This window comes from Sparus aurata, chromosome 4, assembly GCF_900880675.1.
Source record: "Sparus aurata chromosome 4, fSpaAur1.1, whole genome shotgun sequence".
Taxonomy (NCBI): Eukaryota; Metazoa; Chordata; class Actinopteri; order Spariformes; family Sparidae; genus Sparus; species Sparus aurata.
Genome location: NC_044190.1, coordinates 25,339,875 through 25,354,197, shown reverse-complemented (window position 1 = coordinate 25,354,197; position 14,323 = coordinate 25,339,875). Strand labels below are relative to the sequence as shown.

Here is a 14,323-nt window from a genome sequence, read left to right as displayed (position 1 = left end):
CTCTTTGGCATTAAATATAAGCTTTTTAAAAATATTTGCATTGTTGAGGCTCTACAGTTATATAATAATGATAATAATAATACCTTTTATTTATCAGCACTTTCAATAAAACTCAAAGACACTTTACAAGATTATTGAGAGCTTTGTAATTGATGTGGAGGATCTTGAAGTGGATATGCTGCTTTATTGGGAGCCAGTGAAGGTGTTGCAGGATGGGTGTAACGCATTTCTTTGAGTACCGTAAATTACCAAATAATTGCCAGGTTTCAATTAACCGCAGGGTCCCCTTTAAACGCCGGATACAGGTGTATATTTTCATATTTTTTGTATATTTTCGGTTCCAAATAAATGCAGAGTCCAATTTATTTATTTTTTTTAATCAAGGAAGAAGACGCTGCACATTTTTCTTCTTCGCCTTTTTCATGTATTGTGCTTGCTTTCTGTCAGTCACTATCACATTGATGATCGCCACGGCTCCGGTGCAGCAAAACAATAAAAAGTACGACTTGAAATTTAAAATTTCTTTCATAAAATATGCAGAGGAAAGCTCGGGAGAAGCAGCCGCTAGACGTTTCTCTGTTGACCCCTACAGAGTGAGAGATTTGCGAAAAAATAAAACAGAGCTTCAGCGTCTGTCTGAGGACAGCAACAGGGCCAGGCTGCCTGGTGGAGGGAGGAAGAAGGCTAGCGAGGAGCTTGAGATAAACATGCGGGGATGAGTTATCAGAAAACGGGCACGCCACGCGAGAGTGTCCCGCAAAATGATCAGGGCGATGGCGAAACAAATGTACGCCACCATGAGTGACAGCAGAGATGAGGCGTTTCCTCCGCCACAACAGCTTCACTTGCAGAAAACGCACACCTGTTGAATTAAACGCCTGTCCCAAATAAACGCCTGGTCTGTTAAGTGATTGAAACAAATAAACGCCCTGGCTATTATTTGGTAATTTACATCCTGGCTTGCACCTAATTACCAAACACACACACACACGCAATCACGAACGCACATACGCACATGGACACCGATTCAAACGTTTATGTAAATGAAACCTCTGATATCACAATCCCTCTAGCGGACGTGACCCAGGCAGAACAGATGGCCAATTTACAGTGGCAGATTAATAAGGACTCCTGGGCAACTAGCAGACCAGTGTGCAAGCAAGATGGAGTGACAGCGGGGACGGCCAATCACACAAGAAACGGCAGAGCCAATTGAGGAGCTTGTGAGCGGGTCTAAACTCAGGGAAATGGGCTTCAGCTTGAGCAGCCATTTTCCGCTTGGTCCTAGTGCGTGTCTTTGTCAAATATAGCGTAACATGATTTTTGGATGGTAAAAACTGCAGGGGACCAAAACGGCCTTTTGAAAAAGTGCAGGGGACATGTCCCCTGTGTCCCCCCCCCCCAAATTACGTCCGTGGTTGTTGATATTTGTTGGGTCAGACAACGTAGGATTTTGCTGTCACCAGAAGATGGGAAACTGACAACATAACTTTACACAGATGTACCCTGATCTCTGGCTCAGTCCCAAACTCTTGGAAGATTTTTCTTTTAGCATCCAGGCCCCAGAATTCAGACGTGATAGCCATGTCTGACAGTGGCCCATTTTACAGTACTGCAACTCTTTAAGGAAAGCTGATACATGAACCCCCTTTTTTTACTTTCTTTTGAAGATGAGCAGTCCCATCCTGGAGCTAGTGCACCTTTCAAAACGTCATCTGAGGGTTGACACACCACCCGCCCGTACCTCCATCCATACTGTGACGAATGGCAGGATATCAGATGGTGGCCATGACAGGCAGATTATGAGATCCCTCTGTCTACATGACTTAGGCTCGTCTCTGCTTCTTAATCGTTAAATGTGATTAAACCAAACAAACGAAGCGTTATTAGATTAGTCAGAAGGACATGCAGTCTTTGTTGCTGATTATCTTTTCCTTTTAATGAAATGCTGCTTGAAATTAACATTGCTTTCACTAATTTGATTTAGCATTGCCCCGAGAAGTACCAGACAGCTCTCATTTGCCTGTAGACACTGTATGATCCTTGTCAGGGGCTTGACATCGAATATTGGAGGAAGGCAAACATTTCCTTTTCCTCTGCAAAGTTCACAGGAGCTGATTGAGTTACTGGTGCTGCACTATATGTCTGTAACGGATACTTTTAGGTGAGACAGACAAAGATTGGTTACTGAAAAAGTCTGAGACAGTAGAAGTGGATTAGCAAATGTTAAAAGCACAAAATGTATAGAAGCTGATAAACAAGAATGTAAAAGTCATAGGCACTGAAATGAATGTTACAGTTGTCTCTTCAGTGGACGCTCAACTATGCTGGTGCTAATAGTGTTAGTTAGAAAGCTGTTCTGTGCTTGAATTAAAGAGGGTTAGCGCTTGCATGAATAGCGTGTGTGTATCTGTAATTGGCCGCGGGTGCTGCATTGTTGTTGGAAATAATCCTGTCAGCATAGTCCTCCTTTGTGAGGTTCATTAATTGCATTTTAGATCGGATGCAATGTAGCTGATTCAGGACCTGCTGTTGAGCCTTCCTCAGCTTTTGCTGCACAAAGCCCCTGTCACTTCAAAGGTAGAAGGGTTGGGAAAAGAGTGTTTTCAGAATTTTATTTAAATGTACACAGCTTTTTCCATCCATATAACTCATAATAATGTGGCTCCATTGTGGATAGAGTGGCAATATTAATTTAACAGCTAGGCATCTTCAGAGTGTAGCTGCTACCAGCTAAGGGCACCATTTATTCACATGTTTGAACAATAGACCATGATTAATATAGTGTAGTTTCCTAATTTATGTGTGGAAAACATGGATTTAATGTAAAATAGGAATATTTAAAGCATTACTGTACTCAAGTAATGCCTGATTGTCCATATGGTGAAACATAGTTTCAAGTGATAACTTACTCATACACAGCTACACTTTCAGTTACAGAATAAGTCACTCAATCCACCTTCTGAGCATGAATGCAATGCATTGTCAAAGCTATGAAATATATTTTGCAAATATGTTTCCTAATTTCTGTGGCTGAGGCTTACATTTGAAACATGAACAACAGTCAGGTTCTCCATAAAGAAAGAGCCTTTGGAAGCACTCAAGCAACCCAGTGGATGACTGAAACACAGCTTTCTCTCATGGAGCCATGCCTTGGAATTACTTTCCATTTTTATTTTCCTGAAAGAAACTTTAGGAAATCCATTTAGGATGGCCTTTGCAGCTTTGGCTGTCAGAGATACAGCCACTTAAAACCAGAGGTCACCTCCACACTTGTTTAATAGCTACTCAAAGCACCTTAGTGAGTGTATTTTTTGCCCTGACTGGCAATAAATACTCATGGGTGGTGCTGGGTTTATCTTTTCTCAGTGTTTTAAAGGGATACCTTCTTTGTAGAGGAATATAATACACAAAAATACAATCAAACACTCACCAACCCTATGGGACTGACTAGTGGCTCCAAGAATGATAGATACTCTAAAATGAATTTGAATTACAATGTCCATGCAAACATCTCAGCCCCCTCCTACTGGAATTTCCACTTTGTGATTGTCCTGATGGCTATTTGTTGCTAGCATTGTAAGCTGTCCCCTTTGTTTCATGCAGCAATGTTTGTGTAAGTCAGTTCTGATAAACTCAATAGGTGGTGATAAATGGAAGCAGCTCCTATATATATATATATATATATATATATATATATATATATACATATATACTATACTACATTCCTGCATGTTCATGTATTAAACTAGGCAAGATATTTTTTATCATTAAAAAGAGGCAACACAGCAGGAAAACATCAAAAAGAGTCTGCGGTAGCTATGCATCTCTGCCATATGTGAACAGAATACTAACTGGTTCCTTGCCTGCATTACACATTAGTTGTCTCAAGCAACGTTTTATAGCTTGTACTGTGATTTGTTTGTCATATTTCCCACACACAATCAAGTATGATTATTGATTTGTGTCGTAATTTTGGTCTTTCGAACATGTCTGTCTCTCTTTTCGGATTTTTCTCTGGCTGGTGGCAGGAGGAAACTTGCCATGCATTTCACGTTGAACTCAGAGTATGTTGCTATGGTGGTTGCTAGGGATTTAGCCTAGAGTGACGTGCAAAGTCCAAATATTAAAGGTGTCCTTCTGATGCAGAAGCAATGGAAGCTGTGAGGAATGAGCAATCGCCCTAGAGAGAGGGTTTTTTTTATGTGCCCTTTCATTATCATGCCACTCTTTTGAAATATCAGAATTGATTTGCAAAACACAAGAAAGGGCTGCATATAAAAGTACCAGCCAGAGCTTAAGCAAAAACACTGCCTGTGCATACTCATTCTGTTCATATATGTAAAATTTTCTGTGTCCTCCTCATGATAAACTGTGTCATTTTATCTATCTGCTAAAATGACAATGGAAAACAGGGTTAGCGGTTAATGTGATCGAGGGCTGGTGATATTTTGTAACAGCAAGTATTTGTCTTTTATCTCCCTAAAAGGGACATTCTTAAAAAAGCAGTGCTTGATGATTTTTACTCAAAATAATGTCTGGCAGGGGAGGATGTACGGGGCTGTACAAAATAATGCAAATACTCCTATTGTACCCTTGTTTTCCTCTTGCTTTTAAGAACGAAATCCGGTGGGGAATATTTTATGTCTATCTGTTTTTCACTTTGCACTGTTAAACCTCCCTTAAATAGACCATTGGATAGACCATTGAAGGCGTTTGACCAACACGACACATCCACGTGCAGAATGCTGTGAAAGAACATTTCCTACACTATATAATCAGTTAAAGGTGCAAGTAGTATACTTGTCACGTTAGCCACATGTGACTGATCGTTGTTTTTGTTGAGTTATTTCTTTCTATACATACTACTCTATGATTCTTGTTTTTCTGTGTTGATGGATTTGGTGACTGTTCAAAGCAAAATGTGTGTTACTGCCGTGAGCCTTGTGTTGTCTACTGTGCTGGAATTTCATCAGAAATAGAAGACAAACTCAACTGAGCAGCTTAATACCATTGGACTGTGAAAAATAGCAGACAGCGCCACTTAGACAACACACAATCTGTTTCTTTAGAGCCAGTGCGGGGCTCAAACTGGGTGGGGCCAGTCGTAGCCATATTTGGAGTGCCTGACTCTACCCCTACTCCTGGCTAAAAAAAAGGGACGAAGAGAGTGATTGGAGATTTGGCGGGCCTAATGAAGTCTGGTTACTTAAACACAATCAAGGAGCTAAAAGCTGCCAAGCTAGCTATGTATGCAACAGAAGTTGTTTGTTTCCAGTTTAGCCTCCAACCAGAGTCTTTCTTTTCTTCACATGTTTTTCATTGCGTAGCCTGTATTAGCCATCACCGGGAGTGCTTGAAATGGTAGCTTCCCTGTTCTGCAATTAGCGGTGTACGCAACAGAGCAGGATGATCCTACTCTCTGCAAGTTTCCCAAGCAGACAGATCCACCTCTTCATGTTGTTCGCTGTCATGATTTGATAACGTGGGCAGGAATACCAGATAACACCAGAAGATATTGGAATACAGAGCTATATAACACTCATTTGAATACGTTAGTAAAACTAACAGCAGCTGTTACTGGACAGCAAGCCGTATTATTTGTCCAATATTTGCATAGTCACTTAAATTAGCTGTGTCAAAGCCTAGCTGACAACTCATGGCTGGCTGTCTCTCAAAGGGACTGCAGATGAAGCTCTAAGCTAATTTTGGTTCAGTGCATCAAATGGCAACATTTAGGTTTGATATTGTATATGGCCAATCTACAAAAGGCTTACAACTATCATTAATGAGGAAGTTAGCCATGGAGATAAAAACCCTTTTTTTGTTTCTTATTTCTGCTGTAAGATTGGGCATTTCACCATGGGGTCCGATGGGGATTGACTCGCCTTTGGAGCCAGCCTCAAGTAGACTTGCAAGAAACTGCAGATTTTGGTACGTCCAGAAGTTGTTGCTTACTTAACACTGAAATCAACATTGTTTTGGTTGACTTGCATGTGATCCATCAAATACCGTAGATAAGTAACCCCAGAGGAAGGCAAGCCAGTTGCGCTAAAAAATATAATTCCGCTACGTATGGTTATAACTGTTAGCTGGCTAACCACCATACAGTACAAAAAATTCAAACAGAAACTAGACCAGCCACGTGTGTTTTTGCACCAAGATACAATTTATTTCTCTTTCCTATCTTTTGATGTTGACGCTATTGGATGAATGCAGCTAGGCCCAATACAAAGATAGATTTAACCAGTTTTACTAATGATTTGGGAAAATGTGCTTGTTTTCTTTCAAGGAGTCAGATAGGAATAATTGAAACCAACTTTTGTCTTTAGATGGGCTTGTGTGTTTGGCTTAGCCACTCCATGACTGTTATTTACTGGGTAAGCTAGCAAGCTGGTCGCCATTATATCAAAGAGAAAAATGGGTTTTGTACAAATTTGCACAAGTGCTTAAGTATTGTTAACTATACGAGCAGCAGTTCTGAGATTGTGTGTACTGTCACCTAGCAAGGTTTAGTTTAGTTTAGAACCGTTTCAGTGAGTAAGCATATTTTTAGATTTGCAAAAGCATTTGCATTGTGTCTCTCTAAAATGGTCAAATCAATAATTTCATTCTTAATCTATACAAGGCAGCTTGTAATAACCTTTACTATTTAAATTGTAAGCTTAATTTAAACTTGTTGACACTGTAGTTATTGTGTAATATTTTTTCAAGCTGATCCTTGACATTAATTTCTCTGATCATTCTGTAGATTGGAAACAAAACAGTCACATCTACTGTCATTGATGCTTTGTCAAGTCTCTTTGCTTTGGGAAAGTGCCTTTTTTTCTGTGACTTAATGCTTGATATGAATGCTTATTAAGCCTGGGACAATCAATAGCTGGCTAAATGATAATTTCCAGTACCCAACTCAAGAGCTAAAGGCCTGAGGAGAGAAAGACCTGCCCTGCCCTTCCTCCCACTTCCTCTTGTACTGCCTTTCCCTGTCTTGCAGTCCACAGCTGTAGCAGCCATCACACAACCTCAGGCAGGCTAGTTAGCCCTGAGAAAAGAGCCTGAACCCCGATCAATAACTTTAGTCTTGTCTGCCTAATTGCTCATTGGTCGACATTGGCGCCAGACTATATGTAAGTGCATGTTCCCCAGAGTGATCGACTTTGGCTCTATTTCCACCACTTCCCGCCTAGTGTTGGGCTTACGGTCTGCCCCTCTCTCTTCTCTCTTTTCTCCTTTCCTCGCCTCTGTTCACCCATGTTCGGAAGGGAGAAAACCTGACCTGATCGGCTTCTCCTCAGCTATCTCAGCGGAATGAGACCATCTAGAGACTCCAAAGAGATGCGTTGCTCTCTCACCAGGCCCGTGACTCTCAGGCTGCTCAGGTAAATATCCGGGTTTAATGACGAACAGGAAGATTAGCCAGTTACTCTCGGTCGCAATTTCAATGAGCGCCAGGAAATTAGCCGGTCTCTTTTGGGGTTTTCTGAACGGCTTATTATATGATCTAATGCAGACGCACTTTATGAGCATGGAGCCGGGTATGGAGAGGGCACTATTGATTGCGCTCATTGTGAATTATGTGAATAGATAAAAGTGTGAGTGTGCATATATATTAGGCAATTATGCTCAGGTGCTAATGTAAAAATTCTGCTGAATAAATATGAAATATGCCTCTATCAGCATCCAACTTGTGTCCCCTCGACACTAGTCATTTGAGATGATAATTGGGATAGCATGTTTGCCTTTTTCTGATGAGACGAGATATTGTGATAGCGCTTCTCAGCCTGGATTTAAATGTGTATTGATCAGTGTGAGGCTCAGGAGCTCAAATCAAAACAGCAGTACAGCCCCCGCACACTTGCATATATTTCTGTCTTTGTTTTTCACATTATATTTTGAAGAAATCTCACAGTCCTTGGGCATTAAACATCCGTATTTATGTTACCTAACGTAAGAAGCTCATTTGTATTTGTTCTCGCCCTCTTTTTCCAGTAGTAGTGTGCTAATGTCATGATTTAAATGAAGTATTGATCAGTTTAGGAGGGGAGAATAGAGAGAGAGGGAGCGATTGTGAGGGAAAGAAAGCAAGACCAGGGTTATCGGTGTGGATCGCATACAGAAAGAGAGTGCTAACGGATGAGACACGTTTTAAGCGATTCCGTGAAATGGATTTTTGCATAATCTGTATTTTTTAATTTGGAAATAACCGCCAGGCTCTTTTGTTTGACTTGTTCCTAGAAGAAAAAATGGACACGGAGATGACACAGTGCTTTGAACAGGACTCGGATGGAAGTAAATGCCTTTTTTACTCTTGGTTTTTGTTGATTTCATGGAGTATTTGCCGCCTCGTATGCAGATGGTTAAATAGTGGTTTGCTCTGGTTCCTGCCTGGGTCTCCATCTTGCCTGGTTATGCTTCCTTCTGCAACAACGACACTGCAGCTGCATCAGGCACACTGGACTAAAGCCTCCATCCAAGTGAACCAGCAGCTAGGTCTGTTTGTCTTCCTCTTACTGTCCTCTGTTCCTTTTTCCCAAGCTCCCTCCTCTCCCTCTCTCTCTCTCACTGTCTTTGGCTCTCTCTCTCTCTCTCCCCCTCCATCCCTTCCGCTCTTGTGATTTAGCACAGCGAGATGGTATTAATTAGTGGCCTGTTTATTATTGTTGGCGCACTTACTGTGCAGGCGACTGTTTTACAAGAACAGCTTATCCAGTCATTTGTTAGATACCATACCTTCATAGCTGTGTATTCTGTAGCTGCACGTCTCCAGTATTGCTTGTATTTCTCTGTAAAACATTAGAATTGAACTTCCAGAGTATTGTTTGTCACATAATGTATCACTCTTGTGTTGTCTTTGAACGATGAATTTGTTCCTTTATTTATTCATTGAAAACGTGTTCTGGAAGTTATAATGAAGATTTTGTGAAGAGATTTATTTGTAATTATTTTCAATGACATGGAACTACGTAATTTTATCTGAATTATAAGTCTTGCTGATCTTTGAAAAATACACATTTTAATCTGTTCCTTGTTGAATGTTCCATTTTACATAGTTACTGATCCAATATCTTTTAGAATAAAGACTGCATTTTAGCTATCAATCAGTGTATTGTTTGTTATTTCAGTATTTCATTTGGGTAATGAATTATGTCTCAAGAAAATTAAGTTTTTGTCTCGTGCAGTCCCCCTGACACAAAATCAGCAGATGAAGGCAGATATTAGGCCTGGCCTTGACGGGACAGGTATCGGACTGGTTTTACTTCTGAGTATCTGCTGAGGAGGATGAGGAACCATTTTTGCATCTTAGCCTCGGCTGCAGAGTGAGCTGCCTGCCTGCGCAGAGAGGATAGGCTCTGTGTACTGGATTGATTTTTCTCCTCTCGCTGCCCTGCCTCCTTTTGTGGTTCAATAGCTGGACATCCAGAAGCAAGGATCTTTCAGTCGCTGCCTGAGCTGCAGGAGAGCCGTCTGGATCTCTGGAGGAACATAGTCGCATGCAGCAATGCCAAAAGCAGCTTCAGAGCCACACTCATCAGGCCCAGGAGCTCCAGAGTCAGGTACAGTGCTAACTGCTAGGCCCAGGGTTTTCCAGCAGGCCTCACACTCTGACTCATCATGCTTCATGTACCCATTCCTACTAGTACATTTTGAGTAGAACAGTGTTTTTTAAGGAGCACGTTTGAAATATTTCCATCACAGAGACAGTTCATATTTATTGAATGTGGTTTTACTGATGCATTCTGACCTGGACTATGCTAGCTTGCATGCTATTAAATGTCCAGTTCAGTGTGAGGATCTATCGCAGACATGGAATGCAATATTATGTTTTCATTAGTGTATAATCACTTGAAACCTGAGTTGCCGTGTTTTTGTTACATTAGAATGAGCATTTTATGTCAACAGAAGGAGCTGGTTCTCTTCCATGGAGTCCGCCATGTTGCACTGCCATGTCAACAGTAGCCCAGAACAGACAAACCAAACACTGTTTTTTGTATTTCTTTGCTTTTTTTCTGCACAGGGTGAGACCAGAGGTATTTAGTTGATTGCCATCTGCAACCACACTGCTAGATACCTTTAAATCCTGCACACTGGACCTTCAAGGAAAGATCATCAAAAATGCTTTCATCTGTATGCATTCAAATACACAAATGTTACAAAGAACTGTGCCTCACAGACGGGTAGGTAGGGATGTATGTCTTCTGCACAAGCAGTGGAGTCCACAGACAAGCATGTTCTGTATGACAAACAGGCACTTACTCATATTGACAGGCAAAACGAATCCAGGATTCTGATGATTGATGACTGTGGTTTCATTTTTTTATTCAAAGAAAAAATGCAGCTTGCCACCGTCCCTTGAGAGACAACACTGACCAATTTGAATCACTGACTGTATTGATTGATGGTGTCTGTGTCACCTGTTGCTAAGCCTCTGGGCAGACTCTGTTTGTGGCATTCAATCAGAGCCTGAGTCGTCACCTCAGTCGCATTCTCTCAATATTGTTGACTGGAGCATTCACAGTGCTGCCTTAGCTACTCTGGGAACCTATACTTATTTCTCTGTCACAGTACCACTCTTGCAGACATCAACGCTCTTAATGATCCCCCATTATTTTCATTCACTTTTTAGCCATTCTGATACTAAAACTCTCCTGAAGCTGCTCACTGTAGATTGTTTCCGGTACTCAGGAACTTAATTTCAGTCTATTTCAGATTAAAGACACCCTGTGGAGTCTTTGACCACTTCATTTACCCTGAAACTTGTGTATTATTGAGATCCACATGCACCATATATGCTTGAAAATTATGTGATAAACATTCAACAGACTGCAGAGGCTTCTATAAGTTAGTGCGGGTAATCATAGGTGTCATAGGTATGAAATGTGTTCAAGGTATCTCTTTGGCATCAGTGATGCAAAGTGTTTTAGTGGAAAATATATATAAAAAAAGATGTATTTTGTTTATCCTAGCTCAGCTGGTATACAGCAGCTCCTTAATGTGTGTTCTGTGTATGGGGAACAACATGATATAAAGTACAACGAGTCAAAAAGTGTGATAATGATTTGCAGAACCATGGAAGATAGACATATGACTTTTCCTGACTTTAAACTCTCAGGTAAGGTTCTAAATATCTGCAGTGAAGTGAAATAACTTGGTCATGTGATCACAGACCAACTGACAGATGATGAGGACATTTTTCGTCAGTGTGTCGTATGTTGTATGTGCGAGCAAATGTATTGGCAAGTAAATTTGGTTGGTGCACTGTTGGTGTGAAGTTGACTCTGTTCAAAGCGTACTGTTCACCTATGTACACTGCACATCTGTGGTTGAAATATAAAAAAGCCAGCCTTCAGAGACTGCAAGTGGCATACAATGACGCTTTGAGGATACTTTTAAAAAGGCCCAGCTGAACTAGTGCGAGTGAGCTGCTTGTGAGCGCTGGAGTGAACACACTGCAAGCAGCCCTGAGAAATGTAATGCACAGGTTCATCTGCCGGTTAAATGATTCTGAGAATCAAAATGTTGTGGCAATGGTGAACATTATGTATAATGACACGCGCTGCAGGTCTCAGTTTTGGGGGCACTGGTATAAGTGTCTTTTAAAAATGAGTCATTAGATTATTATGTTTTTTTTTTTGTTTTTTTTTTATTGTGTGTTTCTTAATCCTTTTGTACTGTGTGTCTTGCTTTTATTTTTTGTATGGACCTTGAGTCTGAAAATAAAGCTTATCTATCTATCTATCTATCATGAAAATTAGCTTTAACTTTGCTGCTCCATCGACATTTATACACATGAAATGATTCTCTTCTGTGACTCAGTGGTAAGGAACCAATTAACAAATTATGAAAGATTTTTAAGTCCTAGAAGATGTCCTCAGAGGTTCTGTTGGTTTTGGGTGGTGACATCTCTGAACACATCAGCTGTTGTCTGACAAAGATGTGGCTGGGGGCTCCGGCTAATGTTTTGAGGGTTCCGGTAGAGCCGAATAAAGGGCCAAAACATTCTCCTACATCCGCCGGTCGTTGTTTACAGTGGTGTAAGCAATTTGAGGCGGGGGAATGCAGTTGGAGTAGAAAGATAACTCTTGATTTATCGGCATATGAATACATTTCAAAAAAGCCATATTGTCATGAGACAACAGTGGAAGGCTGCCGAGATTGCATTTGGTCAAGGCATTCTGCCTCTTTTGCTTCACACATTAACTGTTTAACTAAACAAAGGCAGCCCAAATGTGATTTGACACTACTAGACTTGGACTGCAAACGGACTAAAAACAAAAACCCGAACACGTCGAATACCAGAATGAATAAATTCTGCATTTAAAAGCAGATAGTTATCTGTAGAGATAATGCAATTGCAATGTAGTCATGTCATGATACTGGAATGTTTAACTTTGCTACAAAACCTTCATAAATATCAGTAACATTGATATCACATTGCAATCATTAAAGTAATTTCTATCTATCTATCTATCTATCTATCTATCTATAAAAGTTTGGATTTTTAATAAAAGATCAATATAATGTGCTGTGTGTTAGGAACAACAGCATCAAAGTTAATTAACTTCTGGAGGAGGTGGGGCTGTGTGTGTCAACTTACGGTCAAAGAGAAGACTGAAAAATGCAGCAAGCACTGATGTATCAAAACTGTGAAAATGAGTATGTGCAGTGGTAATGAAGTTAGATATCGTGTTTTTCCCAATGTGGTACTGCTTGAACAGATCTCTTTGATATCTTCTCTGTACAATTCTGCCATGGAATATCAGTTTTTCATCATTTCAGTAAATGGCAGCCACTCACTCACCATCATACGCTAAGTGGAGGATTCCATGCAAATTTTTATTGTTGCTAATGAAATGTATGTAGTACAGATTAGGGATGCACTGATCCAGCTTTTTCAGTCCCAATACCGATACCTATGCCTGGGCTTTGTGTATCTGTCAATACCCGATGCCAATCCGATACCGTTGTTGAATTAATAATAAACTGTATACCATGATGGAAGAGCGTACCTTGGCTCGAAGTACTCCAGTAGGTGACGGAAGCCCTCATCTTCAACAACTGACATAGGTTTAGCATCTAAAACAATTAATTCTAAAACTGTCTATGTTATTGCCAATGCTTTCAAACTTTCATTCGGAAACTTTTTGCGTCGTTGAAGTGCATCTGCCAAAGTTAATTGCTGGGTTGTACTGTCTCCTGCTCCATTGGGTTTGTTGAGCTGCAGGAATTTGGCATGCTCCTTAGCATGGTGCTTTTGGATGTGCTTGATTAAATTGGTAGTATTGTACTTTGCAGTACTACCACCACCCCTTGAAACATTTACTTTGCAGACATTGCAAACAGCCGTCGAACTAGTTGGCATGGCAAGCATGAAATATCTCCACACAGCCGACTCTTTGGCTCGCTCCATGTTGCTTAGTGGTTAACTCAACTCTTCCACCATGCGACACACGTGCTGCTGACGAATGACGTAGGATGTGCTGGGACAGAGAAAAAAAAACTGGATCGGCCTGTGGATCTGTTAATTTTTCCAATCTCCGATCCAGCTATTTTTGTCAATATCGGGGCCGATATCCAATCTTAATATCGCTTCAGTGCACCCCTAGTACAGATGCAAACTGTTCTGCTTAGTGGCAGCTTGCATTATAAGTCAGTGCTGTAAATCACACAACCACTGATTATGTGCACTTTAGCCTATGCTAGGTCACATAGAATTGCTAAGGCCAATACTTTAGTTACATAAGCCACAGTAGGACTTGACTTTTTTTTTTCGCAGGAATATAATCAATTATAAAAAGACGTTCAGAAGTTCTGAAATTTCTAAAACTTCGTCCTCTAAAAGACAATTTTGATTCGTATAAAAACAGGTATACTTGTTAGTAGCTTATTAATAGCTTGTTAACAGTGATATTATAGGCAGGTGCAAACCATTGTCCAGACAGTGGAAATACTGTCTACCGCCTTACCCATCATTTTCTCTGAATAATCAACACATAAGAGCAGTTCATACATTTAAGGCAACTAAAATGTTTGCCCATTTGTCTGAAGCATCCCAACTATGTAAGGTTTTACTATCAATGCACTTTTAATAGACAGCTCAGCTGAAACCAATTGTACAGAGTTAAAGTGTAATAGTATGGAGTATGAATAAGATCCGTCAGCGAAAGCCTTTCAGAATTAGATTGTACTCTTATCAAATCATTAAAATGCAGAATGCTGTCAGTCACATACAGTTGACAATGAACTTGTCAAATGTCAAAGGCTTGAACTCAACTACAGTGACGTGTAACATTTAGATTGTAATGTGGCTGAGGTATAGTTTCAT

At 40.4% G+C, this 14,323-nt stretch overlaps 1 protein-coding gene across 2 annotated transcripts in view; it reads left to right on the top strand.

Moving 5' to 3' along the window:
* LOC115580187 (uncharacterized) overlaps positions 1-14,323 on the top strand; it is a 141,178-nt gene that overhangs the window by 71,362 nt on the left and 55,493 nt on the right. Inside the window, exons 1-4 of one of the 2 annotated variants that reach the window (XR_003983823.1) lie at positions 6,905-7,127; positions 7,263-7,379; positions 8,236-8,490; positions 9,410-9,554. Coding sequence is in view for 1 of the 2 variants with exons in the window: in XM_030414212.1 (XP_030270072.1) it covers positions 9,410-9,554 (145 nt within the window). In the remaining variant the exon portion in view is untranslated. Of the gene's footprint in view, positions 1-6,904; positions 7,128-7,262; positions 7,380-8,235; positions 8,491-9,409; positions 9,555-14,323 lie in introns of those variants that run through there. The other variant, XM_030414212.1, reaches the window with a different exon arrangement.